The 26,420-nt window shown below is 52.1% G+C and overlaps 3 protein-coding genes across 23 annotated transcripts in view; 2 read left to right on the top strand and 1 right to left on the bottom strand.

Moving 5' to 3' along the window:
- TKFC (triokinase and FMN cyclase) overlaps positions 1–3,103 on the top strand; it is a 13,270-nt gene extending 10,167 nt beyond the window's left edge. For both annotated transcript variants that reach the window (XM_021082941.1, XM_003122641.5), the window contains 7 exons: positions 46–165; positions 303–440; positions 1,553–1,659; positions 1,765–1,868; positions 2,005–2,038; positions 2,144–2,233; positions 2,546–3,103. In XM_021082941.1, the coding sequence (XP_020938600.1) occupies positions 46–165; positions 303–440; positions 1,553–1,659; positions 1,765–1,868; positions 2,005–2,038; positions 2,144–2,233; positions 2,546–2,707 (755 nt within the window). In that variant the 3' untranslated portion in view covers positions 2,708–3,103. The remainder of the gene's footprint in view (positions 1–45; positions 166–302; positions 441–1,552; positions 1,660–1,764; positions 1,869–2,004; positions 2,039–2,143; positions 2,234–2,545) is intronic.
- On the bottom strand, positions 2,126–19,184 carry LOC100519643 (cytochrome b ascorbate-dependent protein 3). Of its 16 annotated transcripts, none has more exons than XR_002341471.1 (9): positions 18,478–18,839; positions 18,202–18,323; positions 15,160–15,267; positions 13,444–13,646; positions 8,182–8,390; positions 6,232–7,242; positions 3,749–5,605; positions 3,190–3,341; positions 2,126–2,358 (listed from the first exon to the last, which is right to left on the bottom strand). XR_002341471.1 is itself a non-coding variant. In XM_021082945.1 (9 exons), the coding sequence occupies exons 5-9, from the start codon at positions 13,625–13,627 to the stop codon at positions 5,582–5,584; spliced, it is 729 nt and encodes a 242-aa protein (XP_020938604.1). In that variant the 5' UTR covers positions 13,628–13,646; positions 15,160–15,267; positions 16,861–16,987; positions 18,202–18,323; positions 18,616–19,121; the 3' UTR covers positions 4,281–5,581. The 16 variants fall into 16 exon arrangements, 14 of the variants coding, with proteins under 14 accessions (XP_020938604.1, XP_003122686.1, XP_005660876.1 ...); XM_021082945.1 differs by lacking the exons at positions 2,126–2,358; positions 3,190–3,341 and adding an exon at positions 16,861–16,987 and having other exon boundaries at positions 4,281–5,605; positions 6,232–6,388; positions 7,088–7,242; positions 18,616–19,121; XM_003122638.5 differs by lacking the exons at positions 2,126–2,358; positions 3,190–3,341 and adding an exon at positions 16,861–16,987 and having other exon boundaries at positions 4,281–5,605; positions 6,232–6,388; positions 7,088–7,242; positions 18,478–19,055.
- Positions 18,237–26,420, top strand: TMEM138 (transmembrane protein 138). Of its 5 annotated transcripts, XM_003122640.4 has the most exons (6): positions 19,054–19,187; positions 19,261–19,435; positions 21,040–21,305; positions 22,872–23,043; positions 24,479–24,554; positions 24,821–26,377. In XM_003122640.4, the coding sequence occupies exons 3-6, from the start codon at positions 21,178–21,180 to the stop codon at positions 24,931–24,933; spliced, it is 489 nt and encodes a 162-aa protein (XP_003122688.1). In that variant the 5' UTR covers positions 19,054–19,187; positions 19,261–19,435; positions 21,040–21,177; the 3' UTR covers positions 24,934–26,377. The 5 variants fall into 5 exon arrangements, with proteins under 5 accessions (XP_020938608.1, XP_003122688.1, XP_005660880.1 ...); XM_021082949.1 differs by having other exon boundaries at positions 18,237–19,435; positions 24,821–26,420; XM_005660823.3 differs by lacking the exon at positions 19,261–19,435 and having other exon boundaries at positions 19,055–19,187; positions 24,821–26,355.

Here is a 26,420-nt window from a genome sequence, read left to right as displayed (position 1 = left end):
CCCCTGGCCAGCCAGCCCATCTCTGAGAGTCATCCATGTCCCCAGATGCCGAAACCACCGCAGCAGCCTGGCCTAACGTGGCCAAGGTCTCTGTGACTGGGCGGAAGCGGAGCCGGGCCGCCCCTGCCGAGCCCCCGGAGGCTCCTGATGCCACTGCTGCAGGAGGTATGGAGCCATGCTCTGGGGGGACGTGGCCTGAGGCCTGAAGGGCGCAGGGCCCGAGGCTCACACCTCCCTCACTGGTCAAGTTGGGTTGTGAGAAGGGCCGGCCGGGCCTCTCCCCCACTGTCCTCCCTCTCCAGGCGCGACCTCGAAGCAGATGGTGCGTGTGCTGGAGCGGGTGTGCACCACCCTCCTGGGCCTGGAGGACCAGCTGAATGCCCTGGACCGCGCTGCCGGCGACGGGGACTGCGGCACCACCCACAGCCGTGCTGCCAGAGGTCAGTGCCAGGGCCCCGTCTGGGGCGGGACAGAGGCTGATGTGGTACATCATGCTGAGATTTTGGCATCTCATGAACCAGAATTATTTCAGGAACATTCGGAGCACTCACATGGGATTGGCAGCTTTCCTCTTGCTAAGAGAGGCTGTCATTCACAAAACCTCGCGTTCCTTTCGCTTGTTCTCACAAAGAGACGCTTTTAACACTGCAAATGTAGGAAGGCTGTTATCACAGAATGAAACGCAGTCTTTTACAGTGAACTTCAGGAGTTCCCATTGTGGATCAGCGAGTTAAGGATCCAATGTTGTCTCTGTGAGGGTGCGGGTTTAATCCCTGGCCCCCAAGAAAGGACCCCCTCCCCCCAAAAAAGGAGTTCCAGTTGTGGCTCAGCAGGTTAAGAACCCGACTAGTATCCATGAGGAATCGGGTTTGATCCCTGGCCTTGCTCAGTGGAATAAGGATCTGGCGTTGCCGCGAGCTGTGGTGTAGGTCATAGATGGGGCTCGGATCCCGTGTTGCTGTGGCTATGGTGTAGGCTGGCAGCTGTAGTTCCAGTTCCACTCCTAGCCTGGGAACCTCCATGTGCCACAGACACGTCTCTAAAAAGAAAAGCGAAAAAACCTTTATTCTACAGGGAAACTTACTCTGTTGTCCTGATTTTTCTCAGTTTATCCCAACTAGTGAAAAGCTCTCAATCATTGAGCTTCATTCAGTCAAGAAAAATGTATTTCATGCCAACCATGGGCCAGGTGCTGCCCTCGACTCTATGGATATAATAATGAGCAAAACAGATTAAAATCAGTGCCCTTTGGCTTCTGTTCTGGGGGGAGAGAGAAAATATGAACGAGGTAAATCAGTAATGTAGAAAAGAAGGAGGGGGGAAGCAAGGAGACGTCACCTGCTAGGTGACAGCTGAGGTCCCTGCCTCCACCCCGCTCCAGGCGGCAGGCAGGATCCAGAAAGGAGCCTTGGGAATCTCCTTGTGGTGCCTCCCCCAGCCTCTCCCAGCACCCATTCCTTCTGCCTGGCAGCAAGGCCTGGGTACCTGGTTGGGGTCCAGGCAGGTGGGAAGGAGGGCCTTTGAATCCCTCGCCATCTCTCTCTGCCTGCAGCGATTCAGGGCTGGCTGAAGGAGAGCCCACCACCCGCCAGTCCTGCCCAGCTACTCTCCAAATTGTCCCTCCTGCTACTGGAGAAGATGGGAGGCTCATCCGGGGCAGTGAGTGCCGGCAACCCCCGGGGGGCGGAGGGCTGCCTCAGAGGGGCCCTGGTTGCTGGAGGCCCAGGCCGGCCCCGTGTGCTCAGCATCCTGGTCCCCCCCCAGCTCTATGGCCTGTTCCTGACTGCGGCGGCCCAGCCGCTCAAGGCCAAGACTGACCTCGCAGCCTGGTCTGCTGCCATGGATGCCGGCCTGGAGGCCATGCAGAAGTAAGCCAGAGCCCTGTGCCCTCGATCAGGCGTGGCCTGGGGGAGGAGACTGATGTCACCTGCTCCCAGCCAGGCCGTGTCCCCACCCCCAGAGCGATGCCCTACAGTGAGCCTCATTTGTTCTCTTCCCTGCCAGGTACGGAAAGGCTGCCCCAGGGGACAGGACTATGGTTTGTATCTGGCCCAGCCCTTCCCCCTTTTGAACGCCAAACACCTAGGGAAGGCCACCCTCAGTGGCAGGACCTGTCCTCAGCCCCCTCTCTTACCTTGTCCAGCTGGATTCCCTGTGGGCAGCAGGACAGGAGCTCCAAGCCTGGAAGAGCCCGGGGGCTAACCTGCTCCCAGTCCTGACCAAGGCAGTCAAGGTGAGTGAGGCGGGGCCCAGGCTCCCATCTCCAGGTGACCTTGAACAAGTTAATAGCCTTTCTGTGCCTCAGTTTCCTCCTCTAAAACTGGAGGCGGGTACCTGGCTCAGAGGGTTGCTGTGGAGCTAAAGAGAGAGGTGGAGCCATGCTCAAGGTCTGGGACATAGCAGGCCTCAGTAAGTGGTGGCCCCTGCCCTGCTAGAGGTGAGTGGGAGGTGACCTCTCCACCCTGGTGACAGAGAAGAGGGTCCGGGGCAGGAAGGACGCCCGGTGGTGCCTCCTTGAATCTGCTCTCCCACCCCCACCCCTCAGAACGCAGAGGCTGCAGCTGAAGCCACCAAGAACATGGAAGCTGGAGCTGGAAGAGCCAGTTATATCAGCTCTGCGCGGCTGGATCAGCCAGACCCCGGGGCAGTGGCGGCCGCTGCCATTCTCCGCGCCATCCTGGAGGTTCTGCAGAGCCAGGGGGCATGAAAGCCTCCCTGGGGCTCAGTGCCTCCCATTGCTGTGCACAGTGGCCACTGTCACTTATTTCTGCCTTCCAACTGTCGCCCTCCCCTGCCTACCCTCAGGGCCAGTCCTCTGAGTTCAGCAGGAATCCCTCAGGCAGCGTCCAGAATTACTCCACTGTAGACACTGCAGGCTCCAGTAGGTCACTACCCCTTCCCTCTTCAGGCAGGGTGGAGTCCTTGGGTCACCCGGCTGTCCCCAGCCAACCCTGGGCTTCCGTGATAAGGCCTTTCTGTGGGTGACAGCACAGCCCTTAACGGGCAACGCGAATTTGGTTTTAAGACTCCCCGTGAAAGGCCTTCTGTACCTGAGCTGAGCCAGTGTGGAAAAGCAAGTCAATAAACACACGGAAGCCAAAGAGCTGCTGCTGCTTCTGAGGGCGCGTGAACAGACGGGCCCACTGAAGCCCCGGGACTAAGACCTCAGCCCCCGGCTGCAGTGCTCACCTCATCGCCACCTCCTCCAGCCGAGACCCAAAGGCAGGGGTCAGTGCCGCTGGGCTACCTCCACTGGGACCCCCACTTGCGTCCTTCTGGCACACACACCACACCCAGCGGCTGTGCTGTTCTCAGCACCAGACTAACAGCATTCACTGATTCTGCAGGAAATCACGTGTGCAAGTGGGTCACCAGAAGGAAAAGAAGCCACCATAGTCTAAGGCTCAGTAGTGGAACAGAAACTGCGTCTAGGCCAGCCCCCAGGCCTCTAGAGTGTCACCGACGGCCCGTGGGGGCAGGCGGGGGCAGGGCAGCTGGGTCTGCATGGTGCGTGGCAGAGGCTACGCAGCGCATAGCCAGGGGGTTAGTTAAAGGCACAGGCATGGATTCGCTTTAGACAGGCATGACTGAATCCTTGTTCTGCTTCAGACGAGCTACGAAGCTCAGGCCCATTCTTTAGCTTCTTAGAACCTGTAAAATCTGAATGGTGCCTGTCTCGGGGACGTGGAAAGGATTCCAATGGACTAATGAAGAGGAAGGCCCCAGCCCAGCCCAGGCGCTCACTCACTGGGAGTTACTGGGATCACTGGTGTCTGCATCCACCGCCTTGCGGGCCGTCTGCTCCATCGGGAGGTGGCATCTACAGCCGGTCACACTGGGAGAGGGGCCATTATTTATTTTACCCAAACTTGGCTGTAAGCTTCCTCACTCTCTGCCCAGGGTCCCCTGTTCGTCAGCCACACCCCAGGTCCCTGACCACAAGGCACAGACACACACACCCAGCAGCTGGAAGGACACCCTGGCATCAGGCACCTGGCTGGGTGACCTAGGGCAAGTCACTGTCCTGTTTGAGTCTCGGGTTTCAGATTATAAAACAGGAAACCTCTCCTTCCTCGTCAGATAACCAAGTGCTCAAAAGCCACTCACTACTAAAGACATCCCCTCTACCAAGGGTCACGTGCAGTTCCAGGAGGACAGCCATGTGATCTTTGGTGCCTTCTGGTTTGCCCCTTCCCAGGCCTAAAGGTCGGAATTATCCTGAGGCTTCTGCAAGTTGTACAGAGTTCATTTAACCACAGTGTCATTTTAGCAAAGCAGGCTTTGATTCTTAAAAAACACATTTAATGAAAATCCAGCTTCGTAAGTGAAACGCCTACCCACGTAGAAAGGGGTGTAGGTGGTCCTGGGACCAAGGTGCCTGGCAGTCATTCCAGTGGATCAGGAAGTTCCACCGTAGCCTCCTGCCAGCATCTGGCCACATGGGGCAGGGTGGACGGCCAGCTTTGTGGCCACCTGCCAAGCAGTAAGCCCACTTGGGGCCCCTGGTGTTGTGCTGCTTGTCACCTAAGCACAACAGTACTGAGCCCAGGGCCTGGCAGCACTGGTTTGCAGAGAGCAGGAAAAGCCGCGATGCCAACACAGAAGCAAGACCCGCCACCCCGGTCTCGTCGGGAAAAGAGCAAGGGCACACGCTGCAGCATTACACCTGAGACTGGGTTTGCCAGGCGGGTGGCTGCTGTACGGGCACGTGAGGCACTTTGACACTCAGCAAGGAAGCCTCCAGAAGCGGCCGTGCTCCCAGGGCTCTGCTGGGCACGACACACCACATCTTCGGCACGTTTCATGGTGAGCTGGCACGTGACAACCGCTGGCCAAGGGCCCTGCCGAGACAGCAAGGTTGAAGGTGCCCGGGCCTGACGAGGGGAGGGAAGGGAAAGGCTGCTTCCAGGGTTCGGACACAGGGCCACCAGGGTTCAGAGAGCTGTCCGATGGTGATGAGCGTGTCAGTCACAGGGAAAGGCCGGGATCCAGGCCCCGGCTGTAGCAGCAGCAAGAAGGGCACGTGTGTAGACACGAGGCAGCGGGAGCAGGGGGCCCTCAGCTTCTCTGCGGAGCAGCTCTGCCCTTGGCCCCTCTCCCTCCACCGCGTGCACGCGTGTCCGCCCCGCCTCACGTCTGGAGGGGCTGGATGGAGACCAGAGCAGAAGAAGCGCAACCCAGGGCGGGCGGCCTGACCTGCACGGGGAAAGCTGATGGAAGCATCGCCTCCCCCTCATTCACAGCACAGGCTGCGCTCCACTCCCAGTTCATCTGAGCCATCAGGCTTTTCTCCCACATCCCCGGGGGTCTGAAGGGGAAATGACCTTGACTCCTTGTGAGCAGGAGTGGCGCGGGCAGCTAGGGCAAGGGGGCCGGGGTAAAAAGAGGACGTGGGAAGTCAATGCCAAGAAGGGCTGGAGCAGCCAAAGCCACCATGCAGAGGGGGTGAGCAGCAGGCTGTGGGGAGAGCAGGCCCAGCACAGAGGCGAGGGGGACTGGGGCCCTGAACCAGATGGGAGCCCCCGGGAAAGCAGAGCCTCTGAAGACCGCCTGGCGACTGCTCCTGGAACCCCCTCCTGCTTCACTCCTCCCCGTGCAACAGGGTCTGCAAGACAGGCAGGTGCACGTGGGTTAAGGGTGTAACGTCAAAGCGGCCCCTGACCCACAGGCGTCACCCCAGGCCTGAGCTGTCCAGACAGAACCCCCAACCTGCAGGGTGAGTCCCAGCCCACACCACCACAGCTTTCGGGGAGGCCCCAAAGTCCCTCAGCTGACACACATCCCATCTCACCATGTCCCTCAGATGCCTGAGTGGCCAAGAACAGACAAAACCTGCTTGAGGCACTCCAACTCTCACCCAGGACACACTAGATTAGCCCCCAGCAGGAAAAGGAGAAATCAAGACACCCCCTCGTCATGCTCAAGCCCCTCCTCAGGCAAGATAAAGCTACACTTCCCCTCATGAAACCACAGCAGTTTGGGGAGGGGAGTAACCCCCGGCCTCTCCCAGTGGACAGGCCCCCAGGAGCCTCCGAGCACCTGCCATGACAGCTGGACCTGCTGGTTTGATACGAGTGCTCCCCACCAGCCAGCCTAACCCCCCCTTCGAGCTACTTGGTTTCCCACCATGTTACTGGGGGGTCTTTCAGGCAAGGCCCAAGCCTTTACTGGGTGACCCTTCTCTAGGCCTGGCCCTACCCCAACCCAGGATGGGAAACCAAGACCCCATACCTGTCTTTCGGCCTGGAGCCCTGGCTCTGGGCGTTTCCAAGACGAGGCCTGTAAGATATAGAGCACCAGCAGCCCAAAGACCACCACCAGCATCCCCGCACTGTTCGCGAAGACGGCCTCATCGGGCAGGTTGGAGTATGAAGTGGTGCCATTTTTCCTGAAGATGACAGAACAACGTGGGCCCTCAAGAAACTTTTCCACATGTTTTTGCCCAGTGGGAGACTCAAGAAAAGCTTCCCAGGACCCACTGTGACCTGGCAGGTTAACATACTTTTTAAGTCTCTGCCTCAAGTGTCTGCAGAATGCTTTTCACCTATGAGGTCGCTGAAGCTCTCAGATGTGGCACGAATGTGTCCAGAGTTAAATAACTAGGAGACAGCACAGCCAAGAACTAGACCCAGGTCTGACCTCAAATCTTGTTTGCTTTTCACTCCCCTGCCCCTTGGCTTAAAAAAAAGGACACTGGTAGTGATGAGGCATGCAGGCTCTAGTCCTAACTCAAAGCTCTGCCACCTACTGGCTGTGTGCCCTCAGGTACTTGACTTCAGCTCTCGGTGCCTCTGTTCCCTAATTTCTAAGTTGCAATTACAACACGGCCAACGTATAGGGCAGTTAGAGGACTAAATTTAAGGTGTTTAGAATAGTTTCTGTCACAGAGTAGGTTCTCAATTAATTTGATGCTGGATAAATACTTGCTGACCAATTTACCAATCTCAATCTAAAGAAATACCAATTCCATCACCTTCCAGGTCAGGGACAAGCCCAACCCTAAAGGTTTCTCTTCCCCTGGATGGGCCCTATGATCACGGCAGAAGGCCCCAGTCCTTCCCCTCCACTCCGGCCCCATCACACTCACAAACTGAAGAAGAGCTTCTCATTGATGCCGGAAATGACAGACGCAATGGCCAGAGAGAGAATGGAGGCTCCAAAGAAGACGTGGATGGGTTTAAGGAGGCTGCGCAGCCGCACAGACGCCCAGGGCAGCAGAAAGACCACAAAGCCCAAGAACCACTGCGGACACAGGAAGCACCTGCTTGTACTGTGTGTGACCAAAGGCGGGCACGGTCAGCGCGCCCCACGAGCGCCCCCTCCCCATCAGTGAACTGACACCCTCCTTTCCCAACTCAGGCCTCCCAGCAGGCACTGCCCAGCACCACAGCCTAGCTGTGCTCCGCTCCTTTAATATAAACGAGACTGTCGCCTAACGAGATGCTCGGCTACCTCCACTCTCCCGCAAACCCAGCCACCCTTGTCTGTCTCTGCTTCCTTCCTGTCCTGGCTCACAGAACATTATCAATGTATGGGGCGGTTAGAGGATGAAATGGAAGGTGGTCAGGTTAGTTTCTGTCCTGAAGTAGATTCTAAATCAGTCTGTACAGAGCTGACATCAGAATAGAAATACTGGAGCTTCCACAGTGGCACAACTCAATCGGCAGCGTCTCTGCAGCACCAGGACACAGTTTGCTCCCTGGCCGGGCGCCGTGGGCTCAAGGATCCGGAGCTGCCGCAGCTGTGGCACAGGTTACAGCTGTGGCTCTGATCGGATCCCTGGCCCAATAACTCATATCATTACCAAAAAAGGAAAGAAAAAAAAAAAAGCCAGATTATGGAAACTACTTCTGGAATTGCTTCTGAGTCCCAGAAAGGTGGGAGCAGAGAAGGTGGGAAAGATGGTTTAGAGTCAGTGCAGTGCGGGCTATGACGAAGTCAGCCCAGAGCGCCCTGGGACCAGAGACGGGCAGCATGAAGGGTAAGAGCTGGAGCAGGATATGTGGGAACCACCCATCTCCCCCAGCCCGCCAAATGTGTCGATTCTACAGGATGTGCCTGCAAGGCCATCGCCAGGCAATGAGCAGAGGGACTATTTGGTGCTGGTGCACGCGAAGCCCCAAACAGAGCCCCCAGCTGCCAGCAGCAGGGGGAACGCCAAGGAGGATGGAGAGAACCTACCTGGCAGGCGAAGAGGAAGACGGTGGTGATGCCCAGCCAGCTGTGCAGGGAGTAGAGGTTGGGGATCTTCTCGTGGTTGTGAAAGTTAAAGACGGCCGCCAGCCCCAGCACAGTCAGGATGAAGGCCATCAGGTGCATGGCTGCGTGGCCCAACTTCCAGGGCAGCTTGGGCCCTACCCATGACTGGGGCAGGCGGTACGCCAGCGACGCTGCAGGAGAGACATCCCAGGGCTCAGTCCCCTCCACCTTAGGGGAGCTCCCCTGATGTGATCCCAGCCTCCTAACAATGGAAGGAGGAAACACTAGGACATTAGCACCCTTCCTCGGCACCTTCCATCATCGTTTCTGGGGTTGCTGTCAACCATGAAGCGGGAGAGAAGGGACCAGATAGAAAGGGGAAGAGTTCCCTGGTGGCTAGTGGGTTGAGGATCCAGCATTGTTCCTGCTGTGGCATGGGTTTGATACCTGGCCAAGAAACGTTCACAAGCCATGGGCAGGACCAAAAATAATTTGTTTTTAAAGGGGGAGGAGGAGTTCCTATTGTGGTGCAGGGGAAACAAATCCGACTGGTACCCATGAGGTTCAATCCCTGGCCTTGCTCAGTGGGTCAGGAATCCAGTGTTGCCGTGAGCTGTGGTGTAGGTCGCAGACGAGGCTCAGATCCTGCATGGCTGTGACTGTGGCTAGGCTGGCAGCTATGGCTCCAGTTTGATCCCTAGCCTGGGAACTTCCATATGCCAAGGGTGCAGCCCTTAAAAGAAGTTAATTAATTAAGACAAAAATAAAAGAGGATGAGGAGTTCCTATTGTGGCTCAGTGGGTTAAGGATCTGGCATTACCACCAGCTGCAGCATAGGTCATATATGCAGCTTGGATCCGGTGTTGCTGTGGCTATGGCGTAGGCCACCAGCTTCAGCTCTGATTCGATCCCTAGCCTGAGAATTTCCATAGGCTACAGGTGAGGCCTTAAAAAAGGAAAAAAAAAAAAAAAAAAAAAAGGGGGAGAAGCAGGTTGTGGACTTGCCATTCTGTCAATATAATAATAAATATAATTTGCATGCAGTTTAACAGGTTAAAAAGCAATGTCACATTCGTTATTTTGCTAAGTGAATTCTCACAACTGAGGTTAGTTGTCAGAGATGCAGGCTTTAAAGCTAGATAACCTACGGCAAAATCTGGCTCTGCCTCTCAGCTATTTGGCATCTTCATTCTAAATCTGTTTCCTCATTTGTAAAATGGAAACACCAGAACCCACCCCATAAGCTTCCTGTAAGAACAAAGCAGGACTCCGTCTTTGAGGGACTCAGGCTAAACTGCTATTATCAATGGCATCATTATTCCTATTTACAAGTGGGGAAAATGAGCCTCGCCTGGGCCCCAAGGCCCAGCTCTGGATTCATAGGCCAGAGATGGATCTGGCAGGAGTAAGCAGACCCCTCATGTAAGGACCTGACCTGCCTACACCAAGAGAGGCTTCAACCCCCTGCTCCTGGAGCAAAGGTTGGCAGACCACAGCTCACAAGCCAGATCAGCCCACTGCCTATTTTCTTTTCTTTTTTTTTTTTTTTTTTTTTTTTTCTTTTTGTCTTTTCAGGGCCCCACCCGAGGCACATGAGGTTCCCAGACTAGAGGTCTAATTGGAGCTGTAGCCACTGACCTATACCGCAGCCACAGCAATGCCAGATCCTTAATCCACTGATCAAGGCCAGGGATCGAACCTGCAACCTCATGGTTCCTAGTCAGGTTGTTAACCACTGAGCCATGATGGGAACCTATTTTCATAAATAAGTTAAATAAAGGGTTTTTTCCATATGACTAAATACCATTTATTGAAACAAATATCCTGTCCCACCCTTCCTCCTGTCTATCCGCTTCTCAATACCACACTTTTTTTTTTTTTTTTTTTTTGGTCATGCCCGAGGCATGTGGAAGTTCCTGGGCCAAGGATCAAATCCGAGACACAGCAGTGCTAACAACAGATCCTTAATCACTAGGCCACCAGGGAACTCCTACCACACTGTCTTACAGTAGCTTCTTCTATTTTTTAAATGGCCTCACTCATGACACATGGAAGTTCCCAGGCCAGGAATTGAATCTGGGCCACAGCTGCAGCAGCACTGGTCAGGAGATTGAACCCATGCCTCTGCAGTGACCCCGGCTGCTGCGGTAAGATTCTTAACCCACTGCACCACAGCAGGAACTCCAATTACAGTAGCTTTATAATAAACCTGAACAGATGGGAGAATAAGCCCTCCAACTTTGCTCTTATTTTCAAAACCTTCTTGACTAATCTTGGCCCTTTGCATTTCAAGATAATTCCAACCTGATTGTCACTTTTCACAAAAATAAGCACTGAGACTTTGGGATTAACCTACAAAATTTCAGGAGAACCTACACCGTTACAATGTTTAGTCTTCCAGTCCAATTACACAGCGGTATATCCGCCATTGATTTAGGGCTTCTTTAATTTCTCTCAATACAGGTTTGTATTTTTCTCGGTACAGCTTCTGTTAGATTTATAAATGTATACATCTTGGATTTCCCTGGTGGCCTAGCAGTTAAGGATCTGGTGTTATTGCTGGAGGCATGAATATGTGTGACAAAGAATGGAAAGAAAAGACTGACGCCACAGAGTGGCTGTAGAGGCCAGTCTCTACAAAGTCCTGTGACTCCCTCATGACCCTTGAGGCACAACGAATGAGAACAGAAATAGAACATCAAAGAACGGCATCTTGAAAACAAGGCTGCTGAAGCATTGATGTTGCTGAGGGAAAACCCTCGGCTCTCACATTCTCAGAACTGGAGCCTTGGGGGATTTGTGGGAGAGGCCATAGATGGTTTGAAGCAAACAACAAATGATGGCCTGGGAGGGCTAAAACACTTGTGACTACTTTCTGTGCTTAGGAAGGACTGTGCTAGCATATCTTGCTTCCAATCTGTTTGAAGTGAAATACAGGTGTATCCCCTGCACGTACAAGGAAGTAGAAAATAGTAAATAAAAACCTGGAGTTGGCTCAGAGGGTTGCTACTGCCTTTTGAAGGCGGTAGCCCCCTGATCCTCTCTGTATTTGTCTCTTTGTTCTTATTTCTGCAGCACCGCTGACTTCGGGACCTGAGTTGACGAGCAGGCCTCATCATGCTATCACTGCTATGGCTGTGGCTCAGGTTCAATTCCTGGCCCCAGAACTTTCACCTACCTCTGGTGCAGCTAAAAAGGAAAAAAAAAAAAAACTGATATGTATACATATGTATAAATCTTACACAGCTTCTATTAGATTTATTCCTAAGTAATTAATGTTTATGGATGCTCATATGAATTAAATCATATTTGATATTAAATACTTTTTTTTTTTTTGCCTTTTAGAGCCACACCTACATCATATTGGAAGTTCCCAGGCTAGGGGTTAAATCGGAGCTGCAGCAACTGACCTACACCACAGCCACTTGGGCAACGCCAGGTTCAAGCCGAGTGGGTGACCACAGCTCACGGCAATGCCGGATCCTTAACCCACTGAGTGGGACCGGGAATCAAACCCGCATCCTCACAGATACTAGTCAGGTTTTTAACCTGCTGAGCCACAATGGGAACTCCTTAAATACTTTAAATTATATTAATTTTTTTTAATTGTAACAAATTTTTCCCCAGTTTTACTGAGATATAACTGACACACAGCACTGCATAAGTTTAAAGTGTAGAGCATAAGGATCTGATTTACATACATCACGAAATGATCACCACAATGCAGTTTAGTGAGCATCCATCAGCTCCCGCAATAATATTAAAGAAATAGAGAATTTTTTTCTTTATGATGAGAACTCCTAGGATTTACTTTTTTTTTTTTGTCTTTCGTCTTCTTTAGGGCCACACCCACGGCATATGGAGGTTCCCAGGCTAGGTTTCTAATCGGAGCTGTAGCCGCCAGCCTACGACAGAGCCACAGTAATGCGGGATCCGAGCTGTGTCTGTGACCTACACCACAGCTCACAGCAATGCTATATCCTCAACCCACTAAGCGAGGCCAGGGATCGAACCCGAAACCTCATGGTTCCCAGTCGGATTCGTTTCCGCTGCGCCAGGACAGGAACTCCAGGATTTACTCTTAACTTTCATATACAATGTTCAGTACTGTTCATTATTTATCAAAATGTACATTACTTTCCTTGTACTGATGTATCTTGTCTTTTGACTTCCATCATCCAGTTCCCCTCCCCTACTCCCTACCTCTTTTTACTATGAATGTTCATTTGTTTTTGAAGAACAGTTGAACTGCGACACTGTTACTTCTTTTTTTTTTTTTTTTTTTTTTCTTTTCTTTTTGCCTTTCTAGGGCCGCTCCTGCGGCATATGGAGGTTCCCAGGCGAGGGGTCGAATCGGAGCTGTAGCCGCCAGCCTACACCAGAGCCACAGCAACACGGGATCTGAGCCACGTCTGCAACCTACACCACTGCTCACGGCAACGCCAGATCCTTAACCCATGGAGCAAGGCCAGGGATCGAACCCACAACCTCATGGTTCCTAGTCAGATTCGTTAACCACTGCGCCACGACGGGAACTCCAACTATGTTATTTCTTGTCATATGACACAGTGGTTTAATATTTCTGTACATTTCACAGTGGTGACCATGATAGGACTGTGATCTGTCAGGATACAAAGAGATCACATATTCCCCAAACTCCACATTTCATACCTGCCACTCATTTATTTTGCAACTAAAAGTTTGTACCTCTTTATTTATTTATTTATTAGCCAAGGCATGTGGACGTTCCCGGGCCAGGGATCAAACCCAAGCCACAGCGGTAATCAGAACTACGGCAGTGACAATGCCGGATCTTTGACCCGAGGAGCCACCAAGGAACTCTGGGGAGTTTGTACCTCTTGACCCCCTTCACCTATTTCTTTCCTCCTCTCATCACTCTAAATGAAGTCTGATCCGAACCCAGCCACACACGTGTTTCCGTGTGGTCTCCAGCTACTGCCGCAACACAGCAGCAGAGCTGAGGAGCTGCAACCCAGATCACAGGGCTTGCAAAGCCTAAAATCCTTACTCTCTGGCCTTTAATAGAAGAGTTTACCAACCCCTGGCCAAGCACATCCCTGCAGCTGCCCTTCTCAGCTGCTCCTCTTCTCACTGTTCTTACGTCTTCCTCCAAATAGCACCTGGGCCCAGAGACAACCCTCCCCACCCCACCCCACAGCCCCAAACCTGACAGTGACATAAACCAGGCTGGAGAGGGCGAGCACTGCCCTGCAGGGCACTCACCAGCACTGTAGAGCACCACCATGCCAGTCACCATGAGCACCGGGTGCCAGTTGAACGTGAGTATGGTGCCATCCCAGGCAAAGCCTTTGTGCCAGTACCGCATCCAATAGATGGTGGAGAGGATGCACATGGAGCCCAGGGAGAACAGCGCCAGGGCCGACAGGTAAAACCATCCCACAGCCATTCTGATCAGGCACTCGCTCCTAGAAGAAACGGAAATCACACATCCCTGCTGGCTCCGGTGTGCCCCACACACAGGCTAAGGGAGGTAACGTTGACCTTGCTCTTGGCCGGAAGGGTGGTGCCCCTGCCATCAGCCCGGGCACTGCCCCAGGAGGCCCTCATGGCTGGGTGGGCCTATGGTTATGAAAAACAAGCGAGGCCCCACCCCAGCACCTGGCAGCATAGAGTGCTGCCAGCTCAGGCCTAGGGCCGCTCCTAGAGGGAGGCCTCCTCTGCTGTGGCTAGATGCCAAGGCCCTGGGGGCAGAGCCCAGGGGTTAGTCTCCCCTCCCAGGACCCAAAGGTAGAGAATTACACCTCCCTTTCCACAAAAAGAAAGGACAGAAATCAAAATCCAGGCTAGATCACACAACTGCCCAGACCCTCAGTTCTTTTTTTTTTTTTTTTTGCTTTTTTAGGGCCTCGCCTGCAGCACATGTAAGTTTCCAGTCTAGGGGTTGAATCAGAGCTACAGCTGCTGGCCTACATCACAGCCACAGCAACGTGGGATCCGAGCCACATCTGCAACCTACACTACAGCTCACGGCAACACCAGATCCTCAAACCAATGAGTAAGGCCAGGGATCGAACCCGCATCCTCATGGATACTAGTTGGATTCGTTCCAAGGTGCCACAACAGGAACTCCCAGGCCCTCGGGATCTAACACAAGGAGGCAAAAATCATCCTCTCCACACTACTATTACGGCTCCCATTTCTACAGCAAAGTTCCTCCCCAGCCTGTGAGCTCGGCGGCGCTAACCCTCCCACTGGGGGGGCAAGACTAGGTCTTTCCTCCAGAGTCCCCCCCATCCTCCACTCCCTCAGTGAGCAAAAGCCTTCAGCTGTCTGAAACATCTGCTTTCTCTTCTCTGGGGAAAGTCCACAGGAAAAGAGAGGAAGCGAGAACGCATGATCTAGAAAGCAAGAGTTTATTTTGAGGTTTCCACGTTACCTGATAAACTCAGCAACCAACTCTGGTTTCAGGCATGGCAAATGCCCAGGCCCCTAAGCAGCTGCTCTTAAAAGCCGGGCGAGGCATTCCCTTTGTGGTGCAGTGGAAACAAATCCAACTAGTATCCATGAGGATGCAGGTTCAATCCCTGGCCTCGCTCAGTGGGTTAAGGATCCGGCATTATCGTGAGCTGTGGTGTACGTCACGGACGAGACTCGGATCCTGATCCCATGTTGCTGTGGCTGCGGTGGAGGCCGGCAGCTGTAGCTCCAATTCGGCCCCGAGCCTGGGAACCTCCATATGCCGTGAGTGTGGCCCTAAGAAGCAAAAAAAAAAGGCCAGACAAGTGGGTGTGGGGGTTGGCAGGCAGTCCACAAAGCCACAGGATGCACCTGCTTCCAGCACGGGCCCAGTTCTCAAGGCCAACACACTTCCCCAGGGACTCACACCAAAAAGGTTACACAGTGGCTGGTTTCCTCCATGTGAACCAGCTCAGAGAGAGAGGAGGCCCCTACAATCACCAAGAACTCCCAAGTCTTCACCTTCACACCTAGAGGCAGGCTGACGGAGTGGTGGTCTGGACCCCAATTCTTATGCACTGAGGCTGCTTGAGAAAATCATTTAATGTTTGTAGGACTCAGTCTTCTCATCTGAAAAAAAGGCATGGCAATAGGATGTAATTTACTGAAAGGCAGCTAGGATCAGACACGCCAGAACCTTCCATACAGGATCCCAATGACCCCTCCTGACAACCCCATGAGGAGCTATCCTCACTTTATAGATGAGGAAGCAAACCCCCAGAAAGACTAATAGGACCCAAGTAGTGGGTCGAGTTTCAAACATTCGTCTCTTTTGACTTCAAAGCCAGCATTTTTCCTTAACCACAGGCTGTCAGAAGGTCAAGTGAGACAGTGTACGTAAGGATACCACGTGAGTATACTATCATAATTTTCTTAGTATTGCCATGGCATTTCATCCTAACTACTCACAAAAACCTGAAGCTCATTGCCTCCCGGCTGCTCAGGCCTCTCAGTGGCCCCAATTCCATATCGTGTCCCTCTCCCCCCTGCCAGGTGTCCACCCAGATGCTGGGTTTTCACAAGGAGATCCAAGATAGCAGCAACCTCTGAGAAAACAAGATCTGAGGTCTGGGGTAGGAAATAAGTTTTCAGGAGGTGGGAGGGAGAAAATCATGGCATCTACTTCCTAGAAGCTTTTTGACTCAGCTACTGAGCTGAGAGATGTACTACCCAGCCTCAGAGCTGTTCCCTTAGGTCCTGTAAGAGCTATGCAAGTTTCAGGTCACCAAATGTTCCAGTCACCCTCCAGTGAAGGGTTAGTAGAAAGAAGCCCTCAGTCAGCAGGCTCCATTCGTTGGACAATACCTACTTTTATGTTGCTTCCCTTTATAAAAGGGAAAAAGAAAAGTAAATGTGGAGTTCCCATCGTGGCACAGTGGAAACAAATCTGACTAGGAACCATGAGGTTGCAGGTTCAGTCCCTGGCCTTGCTCAGTGGGTTAAGGATCCGGCGTTGCTCTGAGCTGTGGTGTAGGTCGCAGACATGGCTCGGATCTGGCGTTGCTGTGGCCGTGGCGTAGGCCGGCAGCAACAGCTCCAATTAGACCTCTAGCCTGGGAACCTCCATATGCCATGGATGTGGCCCTTGGAAAAAAAAGACAAAAAAAAAAAAGTAAACATAATCCAAAAAGGACTGTTGGGAGTTCCCATTGTGGCTCAGTGGTAATGAACACAACTGGAATCCATGAGGACTCGAGTTCGATCCCTGGCCTTGCTCAGTGGGTTAAGGATCCACTGCATTGCTGTAAGCTACAGTGTTGGTCACAGACGAGGCTTGGATCCTGTGTTGCTGTGGCTGTGGTGCAAGCCGGCAGCTGCAGCTCGGACTCAACCCCTAGCCTGGGAACTTCCATATGCTGCAAAACAAAACAACAAAAAAGGGGAGTTCCTGTCGTGGCGCAGTGGTTGATGAATCTGACTAGGAACCTTGAGGTTGTGGGTTCAATCCCTGGCCTCGCTCAGTGGGTTAAGGATCCAGCATTGCCATGAACTGTGGTGTAGGAAGCAGACACAGCTCCCATCCCATGTTGCTGTGGCTCTGGTGTAGGCTGGTGGCTACAGCTCCGATTAGACCTCTAGCCTGGGAACCTCCATATGCCCCAGGAGCGGCCCTACAAAAGGCAAAAAGGACAAAAAAAAAAAAAAAAAAAAGACTATATCCACCTCCCTAGAAGAGGTCCTGGTCTTGGACTGTTGCTCTGAGACAGACTTGAAATCCATAGTGGGAACACTTTCCTGACAGATGGCTGGAATGTTTTACTGCACACAGTACACAGATGAGCCCTCCTGCCTAAAACAGAGAAGAAAAAATGAAAAAGGAAGAATGCAGTGAAAACTGCAATGCAAATGCTAAGAATATCCTCTCATTTATCCAGAGAGCAGGATGTGTTAGGATTTCAGGATGTGCTCACCACTCCTATCCTGCCCTCACTTGGAGAGCACGTTCCAAGACAGAAAGTCGGCTAACTTCTGTAAAGGACCATTATGGTAAATATTTTAGGACCTGCCGGCCACACGGCTTGTCACGACTCTGTCATCAACTCTGTTGATGTACTGCAAGAGCAATCACAAGCACTACCTTCACAAATGAACACGGCCACGCTCAAGAAAAATTTTACTGATGGACGCTGAAATTTCAGCTTCCCATCATCTCCCCATGTCACAAAATACTATCCTTTTCATTTTTTTCAATCATTTAAAGAGTAAAAACCAGAGTTCCCATTGTGGCGCAGCAGAAACAAATCCAACCAGTATCCATGAGGATGCAGGTTCGATCCCTGGCCTTGCTCAGTAGGTTAAGGATCTGGCATTTCCATGAACTGTGGTGTAGGTCGAAGACGAGGCTCCGATCGCTTGTTGCTGTGGCTGTGGTGTAGGCTGGCAGCTACAGCTCCGATTCAAACCATAGCCTGGGAACCTCCCAATGCCACGAGTGCGGCCCTAAAGAAAGCAAAAGAAAATTAAAAAATAAAAATAAAAAAATCAATTTAGGTGGGCCAGGTTTGGCTTGTGAGTCATGTTTGTTGACCCTAATCTAAGGAGTCTACTGTTCAACCTAAAACACTCCACAGTCCCTTAGCAGAAAGGATTCTCCCAGTCTGCACTAAAGCAGATCATGCTCTGGGGTAAGAAACGAGCATGTCCTATTCAGTCCTAGCCTTAGAAAATGGCTCTACTTCAACCTCTTTCCCAATTATTTGGAAGTGCAGATGAGGGAACAGAAGTCTGTCTGTTGTTCCCCCTTCCCAGATGAATAGTGGGGGCTCTAGGAATCCTGAGAACCAGACTCAGGGTTCAAGTCCTAAACTCTTATCTTACAGATCAAAAACATTAGGACCCAAAGATGGAAAGTGACTTGGCCACAGTGAGTTCATTCCCCCTCAGCAAGGGCTCCTTATTTCCAAATGTAGCTTCCAAAAAGTCTGAGGCTCAGAAGTGAGGACCACTAAATTCCACTCAGGAAGTAGATAACAAAGCCTGCCTTAGCACCACAGTGATACAGACCCGCCCTTCGGACTGTGCTCTGGTCTGACTCAGGTATACGGAAGACAGCTCCAGGAACTCGGGGACCCACGGCAGATTCCTCCGGTGGAACCAAGGGCCCTTCCGTACTTAAAAACCACCACCTGTGGAAGGAAGAGCACGGAGAATGGTGTCGATTTCCTAAAACAGAAAACTGAGGCTGAGCGAGGGGTTGCGACAGCGCGAAGCGAGGTAGTAGCAGAGCCAGCCCTCGAACCCAGGTAAGACCCTGAACTCCCAGCCCGGGCTCTTTCTCACCCCCGAACCACAGTGGGATGCACGGAGGCTGGCGTCTCCGAGACCCGCGTCTTGCCACCTGGCGCCGGAGCCGCCGCTCCCGAGGGTCCCAGAAGAGAGAGAGAGAGCGCGCACGCAACTGCTTAAACCGACAGCCACCAGCAGCCACTGCCTTCTATCCTGCAGCTGTGTCCGCTCCGTCGTCTTATAGGCTCCCGGCACTTCCGGTCGCGCGCGAGGCCCTCTGGGAAGTGAAGTCCAGAGGTGCGGGGTGGCTAGTTTCCGGCGCCAAGGTGCCGACCCCCAACTCCTGTTCTTCCACGGGCTTTTCTTCCCTAAGCCGGGGATTCCAGGGGCCGAGAACGCTGTCACCGGCCTCATCCCCAGTCCCTCGATTCCGTGGAAGCGGAAATATTTGGGCCGACACGAAGCCTCCGGTTAGGGGCTGACCCTTGGCAAGGCCGCGCGCGGGATGGGCGGCCATGGCCGGCAGCCTGGAGCTCTGAATCAGGGCGCGGCCAAGCTGGAAAGGCCAGGGGATGGGCAGGCCCAGGAACGCGGGGGCCCAGACATGGCGGCCGGGCGAGCCATCGAGCAGGGAAAAGAAAGCCGAGAACGAGCGAGTAGCTCGGCGCGACGGAGTCCATGTCTGCCATCTACTTCCGGAAGTTAAAACCGGTTTCCGGAAGTCAGGACGGCGTCCCCATGACAACCGACGTTGGGCCTCTGAGGTGAGAGTGCTTGATGAAGGGTGGGTGGAGTGGGCAGAAGTCGGAATTTCTGTTGTTAATTTATTGGTTTTAGTTTTTTGCTAAGACCGCTCTATTTTAAAGTGGATTAGGAAGGGAGAGGAAACTGCTCAGGGGACAAAGGGAACGTGGCAGATAGTGGTGGACAAACAGCCAAGACCGCTTCGTTATCTCGCCAGGCACCGCTCCCCTAAGCCTTGGAGGTGGTCATTCTTCCCGTAGAGGTGGAGGTAGGTGATTCTATATGACGGATCCTCACAGCGGCTCTCTGTGGTGGCCTGTGAAGTAGTGGTTAAGAGCACGGGCTCTTAACAGTATCACACCTGCTGGTGAGTCCTGGCTCTGCTCCCCTGCGACCCGGAGGAAGAACTTGAACTCGGACCCTGTGTCCTTGCCTGTAGCAAGAGGATAAGATTTCCCCACCTTGCGGAGTAGTTGCGAGGATGAAAGGAAGGTATCTTGATTAACAAGTTTACCGTAGTGCTGGTAGGTAGGTGATAACTATCAATATTATTTGATGAATAAGGAGGCTTGCTTAGCTCAGAGAAAACCACATATGGGACAGGTGAGGTGGGCAAGGTTCCCTAATCTCTCAGAGCCTCTGTGTAAAGCGGGTTGGCTACTTCTCAAGATGGGTGTAGGATTAAAAAAGGAAATGAATATGAAAAGTTTGTAAATGGTAAGAAATTTTACAGATGTTAATTTAATCATTCTGTAACACTTCAGGGCATTTTGAAATTTGTTTATAAATTTGATCTAGGTGGAGGCGGGGTGGTCACAGGATACCCCCAAAGCAGCTTCTGGGTCTTGGAATAAGTGAAAATAAAGGCCCAGCTCCCCTTACCTTGAGCCACTGTGTTGCTACCATAACCTGAAATGTTGTTTCGCAGCAGAGCACTATTTCCTCTCAGCTTTTTCTGCCTACACCACTTCCCACTTTTCCTGTGCCAACATTTTTCTTGCCTAGTTACACTTAAACCTGTAAGTTATGTCAGATGCAGCTTTGTGCAGTAGTTCAGAGCATAGACTCTGGATTCAGACAGCCTAGATCTGAATTCTAGCTCTGCCCCTTAGCAGTGCGACCTTGGACAGATGATTTTTAACCTCCCTGGGCCTCAACTGTCTCATCTTTAAAATGGGGAGAGTAGTAATGTCTCTTCCACCTCATGGGGTTATTGCAAGATTTAAATAATGTTAGTGCTTAGAACAGTCCCTGGTGTATTGTGATATACGGAAGGCTTGCTGCTGCAGTTAGCATTAGAATTAGCGTTGTAGGAGTTCCCGTCGTGGCGCAGTGGTTAATGAATCCAACTAGGAACCATGAGGTTGTGGGTTCGATCCCTGGCCTTGCTCAGTGGGTTAAGGATCCAGCGTGGCCAGGAGTTGTGGTGTAGGTTGCAGATGAGGCTCGGATCCTGTGTTACTGTGGCTCTGGCGTAGGCCAGTGGCTACAGCTCCGATTAGACCCCTAGCCTGGGAAGCTTCATATGGGGCAAGAGAGCGGCCCTTGAAAGGGCAAAAAAAATTAAAATTTAAAAATTAAAAATTAAAAATTAGCGTTGTTACATGACTAGACAGTCACTGTGTCGTACTCTAGATTCCATTGGTCTACAAAGTGGTTAGAAAGAGCTCTGCATTTAGAGGGTCCCAGGCACAGAGAAAGATTTGAGGGTGAGGGTCCCTGGAAGGAGTGACTAGTTTGGTTTTTTGTAGGTTTTGTTCACTGATGTATCCCAAGCACCTAGAATGCTGTCTGGCACATAGTAGGTCCTCAGTAAATATTTATTGTATTAATGAATTTATAACCTACTCCTTTTTTTTTTTGCCTCAACAGGGCCTTATCTTAGAGTAAGGGAAACAGCTCTGATTCTGAGGAACTACAGCTTCTCTCTCAGTGCCTGGAAGAGGCCAGCAGCTGTTTTCTGGGCAACTGTGGAATGTGCCCTTGGGGGCCCAGGAGAGCAGAAGGAAGATGCTCCAGACCAGTAACTATAGCCTGGTGCTCTCCCTGCAGTTCCTGCTGCTCTCCTATGACCTGTTTGTCAATTCCTTCTCGGAACTGCTCCGAATGGCTCCCGTCATACAGCTGGTGCTTTTCATGTGAGTTCACTGGGTGGGACTGGACAGCTCAACCCAAGCTGCCTGAAGTCCCCGACAGTTGTGATTTAGCAATTTAAGGTTATCAGTAAAGAAATATCAGGGAGAATAAAATTGCACTTGGCCCTGGAAACACCGAGGTCCACAGACGCATCACAGGGCCTGTCTCGATATACTTACTTCTAAAAGGGTTTGGGACACAGGGAGCAGTACCCATAGAAAATGAGGGTCAGGAGTTTCTGCTGTTGCACAATAGGATCAGGGGTGTCTTGGGAGCTCTGGGACACAGGTTCAATCCCCAGCCCAGCACGGTGAGTTAAGGACCCGGCATTGCCATCGCTGCGGGCTTAGGTTGCAACTGCGGCTCAGCTCTGATCCCTGGCCCGGGAACTCCGTGTGTCATGGGGCAGCCAAAAAATAGAGAAATAAAATGAGGTCAGACTGCTGACACTGTAATTTTCTCCATCTACAAGTAGAAATATTATCTTTTTTTTTTTGTCTTTTTGCCTTTTCGAGGGCCATTCCCGTGGCATATGGAGGTTCCCAGGCTAGGAGTCTAATTGGAGCTGTAGCCGCCGGCCTACACCACAGCCACAGCAGCGCGAGATCCGAGCCACGTCTGCAGTCTACACCACAGCTCACAGCAACGCCAGATCCTTAACCCACTGAGCAAGCCAGGGATCGAACCCGCAACCTCATGGTTCCTAGTCGGATTTGTTAACCACTGAGCCACGAGAGGAACGCCATAAAAATATTACCTTACATTGCCATGAAAAAGGGATACAAAGTGGCCGGTGAGAAGGGTAATCATCTTAACGACTATATGATTCCCATCGCCTGGAAGCTGTTGGTGTTTCTCCTCCACGGTGACTTACAGTCTCCATGAGGCAAGTTGGAAACAGTCTTAGGCACCATCGTCCTTCACGCAGCACGTGTTCCTCGGCCTGCCAGGCGGTATGCTAACTGCAGTGGTGAACCTGACATGTTCCTGCTTCGACGGGGTTTCCGTTCTGGTGGACAGAGCCAGTGAATCCATTAAAAAAATAATAATAATAATTTTGATAAATGTAATGATGTCATACAATGGATATAAAGTACATGGGGTGGGGAGGGGAGGGCTGCTTTAGGTAGCGGGCGAAAGGACAGCCTTTCTGAAAAGGGCACATCTGAAGCGAGATGTGAGTGACACTAAAGCACCAGCCCTACGTGGATCAGGCAGAGTGCATTGCCGTCTTGCTAGAGGAAACCATCTGACAGGCCCAGGTTGTGTGACAAGCATCTTCTGGACACAGGGAGGAAACTAGCTGCTTCTCACTGTGCCTCAGAGCTTTGTTCACTTGGGAGTTGCAGCAGGAAAGCCTCGTCCCTGGGCTGCACCTCACCTGATGGGGCCGCAGGTAGTTTTCATGTCATTTGGGGTCCGAAGCCTACACTCCTTGGGTTGGGGCTTCAGAGGACTGTATGTCCCAGGGAAGGACAGACCTCGTGGTGTCCCGTAGGACTCAGGGCCGGCTCCTGGGTCCTCCTCAGGCCTCCATGTGGCTGTCCTTTGTTTTCTTGTATCTGCAGCATCCAGGATATTGCGATCCTCTTCAACATCATCATCATTTTCCTCATGTTCTTCAACACCTTCGTCTTCCAGGCTGGCCTGGTCAGTCTCCTCTTCCACAAGTTCAAAGGGACCATCATCCTGACAGCTGTGTACTTCGCCCTCAGTATCTCCTTTCATGTCTGGGTCATGGTAAGAGGGGAGCTCTGAATTCCTGCATCCTTAAAGGCTAGGCCTGTCGTTCCTCTGGAAACCCAGCATCTCTGGATGTTTACAGCCCTTCGAAGCCTTGATGAGAAACAGGTGAAATCAGTGTGGTCCAGCCTGGAGCTAGACACGTGAGGATTTCATAAGATACTCATGCCCAGACCAGAACAGTTCATCCAGTATCCAACAGGGACACTTCTAGAACATGCATTTCACTTTTTCCCCAAGCAGGCCTGCCAGGGCCAGAACAGGAAGCTGAATCTATTTCACCGTTAGCTGTTTGGGCGGGTGAGCTTGGATACAAGGTATTCTCGGGCTCAGTGTCCTGTGGGAAATAGCCAGGCAGGAGTGCTGCTCGCCCTCTAGCCTCATGCCCGCAGCTGCGTCCCCACCGCGGACACTACGAGGACTGACCCCTAAGGTGCTGCCCTTTGCTTCTAACATGGGCCTCAGAGCAGATGCCATTTTCAAGGTTTTAGATTTTTTCTGCTTCCCAAATTCTTCCCTCTCCTTGGGTATCTATCTCATGCGTTTCTCATGTACTCGTTTTGTTGAAACCCATTAAACCCTCAGGGTTTTCTAGATGTTTCTTTACTAAAGCCACCTTCTTAAACTAAACCTCCTGTTAAGTTGCCCCTGGGATTCCATGCAGAGAACTGGAGCTGCCAGGAAAGAGGCCGAGGCGTGCTGAAGCCTCAAGGTGCTTCCAGAGAGGATTGTCTTGCTCTGGTTCCTGGGGCCAAAATAGGTCCCGGCTTTGTACTGTGAAGCTGTTAATCTGATTAAACCCCGAGTGCATGTAGCCTTTATGTGACAGGAACTGAGCCTGAGATTTCCAAGGCAAGACCGTGACCCGCTGACCTCCCGAGAGAATGTGTATCATTTCTCTTTGGCAGAGGCTGTGGAATGAAAGGGAATAAATGGCTCAGTTCAAACTTCTTCCCTCAGGGTTACAAGAATATCTCCTTTGCAGCAAAAAGGGAACTTGAGTTCCCGTCATGGCTCAGTGGTTAACGAATCCAAATAGGAACCATGAGATTACGGGTTCCATCCCTGGCCTTGCTCAGTGGGTTAAGGATCCGGCGTTGCCGGGAGCTGTGGCGTAGGTTACAGATGCGGCTCGGATTCCACGTTGCTGTGGCTCTGGTGTAGGCCGGTGGCTACAGCTCCTGTTGGACCCCTAGCCTGGGAACATCCATATGCCTCAGGAGTGGCCCTAGAAAAGGCAAAAAAAGACCAAAAAAAAAAAAAGGGAACTTGAGGCTCCTTTGAGAAACACTCCTTGAGCTTGTGGAAGGAAAGAAGGGGGTGAGATCAGCCTGATAGGAAACCAAGCGGCACCTCTGTAGCTGACCAAGTTGGCCATGTCCGGGCTTCATCCGGCCACTAACCTCTCTCTCTCTACTCATGTCTCCTTCAGAACTTACGCTGGAAAAACTCCAACCGCTTTGTCTGGACAGACGGGCTTCAGACGTTATTCGTATTCCAGAGACTAGGTAAGGACCAGAGCAACCCCAGGCCTCACTCTGAGCCCACCTTTGGCTCTGGCAGCCGGGGCCTTGATCCTTCCCAGCCCATCACAACCAGCGGGGATGAGTGGAACAGCCGCACGAGAACAGGAGAGACCGTTGTCCTCTGTGCTTCCTGGGAGTCACCGGGAGGTCTTGAGGCCGGGCCCCTCAGCCTCCTCCGGTCATGTCCTGACCCTGCAGCAGGTTCTCTGGAGCATCCCTGAGGCTTCTTTTCTGCTGCTTCCCCACAGCCGCAGTGCTGTACTGTTACTTCTACAAACGGACAGCTGTGAGACTGGGCGACCCTCGCTTCTACCAGGACTCTTTATGGCTGCGCAAGGAGTTCATGCAAGTCCGAAGGTGACCGCTCTGTCACACCGACGGGGGATGCCTTTCCTTCCTGACAGAAGCCATGTTTGCAGCTCTGCAGAGGGGGTGGTCGGCCCTGCACGCTAGGAGGCAGCTTGACATCCCACAGGTCAGGCCCAGGCCAGTTGTGTTCAGCAGCTGAGAAGGAAGCGCCTCCCTCTAGCATATTAAAGCATCCCTGGCACAGACGCCAGCACATCAGCCTTTCCTGGCCTCCTGCCGCAGGCGGGCCCTTCCCCTCTGCGGCACACAGGGCTCTGGGCCTTTAGCCTGGGCAGGCTTTTCTGAGCCCCTGTGCTCTTGGCCCCACACAGTGACAGAGGCTGTACAAGGGGACGACTGTGCTCCTGACTGGTCACCCCCCCAGACATTTAGATTTTATATGTAACATTTTATAAATAGGAAATCAGTTCTTTTCCATAAATGATGGCATGTCTGCCTCACTAGATCTCGTGGTGGTTAAGAGGCATGCCTAGACCTAGCCTTCACATCCACGTGGTTCAGTGGGCACATTGAGCCGCAGAGCAGATATGGATGTTTACTGAGTCCCGTTGTGAGTACAAGATGTTTTTGCAGAAATTCAAGATGTTGTCTGATGCCCCACCCCTGTCCATAGAGTTCCAGACTTCTGTGTTTTCTTCAGTCTCTCCTCCTGCCAGAGCCCTCATTGCCCTCAGAAGAGTAAAACTGTTCCCTAGGCTCTTTGGCGGAAGAAATGGTTAAAATTCATGTGCCCATAGTGTGTTTTCTATGGCCAGAGCAGTGTTGTGTAACAAACCCAGCACTAAACTTCACTGGCCGATAACAACAAAGAGTTCCGTGGCTCTTGAGTCTTGGGGTTCAGCTGATCTGGCAGGGTTTGGGTAATTTTTGCTGGGCTTGCTCACGAGTCTGGTCAGCTGTGGGTCAGCCAGGCAGCTGTGATGAGATCCTTGACTCTCAGCTAACCGAGGCGGGCCTTAGCTGGAATGACTGGGCGGCTCGCTCTGCCTCACATGACTCATCCTCCAGCTGACTTGCCTGGTCTGCTTACAGGACAGTGGCAGAGAAGCAGAAGAACAAGCCCTAGGGTGCCATCCCAGTTCAAGCCTCTGCTGGTAGTGTGTCTCTTAGACTCCCATTGGTCAAAGTGAGTTATGTGACTGAGCCCAAAAGCACTACAAAGTTTCTTGGCAAAAGACAGGGGTACTGGAAGGGCTGTGAATTCAATCAGTCTGCTCCACCAGGAAGTAGCTCTATGAAACTCCTTATTCAGAGATACTTTAGCCCAGGGATTGGCAGACTTTTCCGTAAAAGGCCAAATAGGAAATGTTTTAGCTTTTGAGAGTTGTGTGGTCTCTGTTTCATTTTTCAGCTTCAGCATTGTAGTTCAAAAGCAGCAGAGATGATACATAAACGAATGACGTGTGTCATAAAATAGTTTTGATTTCTTTTAACCATGTAAAAACGTAAATTTAATCTTAACCTGAGAACCATACAAAA

Source organism: Sus scrofa, chromosome 2 (genome assembly GCF_000003025.6).
Source record: "Sus scrofa isolate TJ Tabasco breed Duroc chromosome 2, Sscrofa11.1, whole genome shotgun sequence".
Classification (NCBI taxonomy): domain Eukaryota; kingdom Metazoa; phylum Chordata; class Mammalia; order Artiodactyla; family Suidae; genus Sus; species Sus scrofa.
The sequence above is the reverse complement of the archived record's forward strand: the minus strand, read 5'-3'. Positions and strand labels throughout refer to the sequence as shown.

Bases quoted from the DNA above. Each gene is read 5' to 3' on its own strand.
- LOC100519643 (XM_013994242.2), bottom strand. From the start codon at position 13,627: ATGGCTGTGGGATGGTTTTACCTGTCGGCCCTGGCGCTGTTCTCCCTG. The intron at 7,243-8,181 runs GTAGGTTCTCTC...CTGTGTCCGCAG, and splicing joins TCTTCCTCTTCGCCTGCCAG to TGGTTCTTGGGCTTTGTGGT. The intron at 5,606-6,231 runs GTATGGGGTCTT...CCTGTCTTGCAG, and splicing joins GGCTCCAGGCCGAAAGACAG to ACCCTGTTGCACGGGGAGGA.
- TMEM138 (XM_021082949.1), top strand. From the start codon at position 21,178: ATGCTCCAGACCAGTAACTATAGCCTGGTGCTCTCCCTGCAGTTCCTG. The intron at 23,044-24,478 runs GTAAGAGGGGAG...TGTCTCCTTCAG, and splicing joins CCTTTCATGTCTGGGTCATG to AACTTACGCTGGAAAAACTC. The intron at 24,555-24,820 runs GTAAGGACCAGA...GCTTCCCCACAG, and splicing joins ATTCGTATTCCAGAGACTAG to CCGCAGTGCTGTACTGTTAC.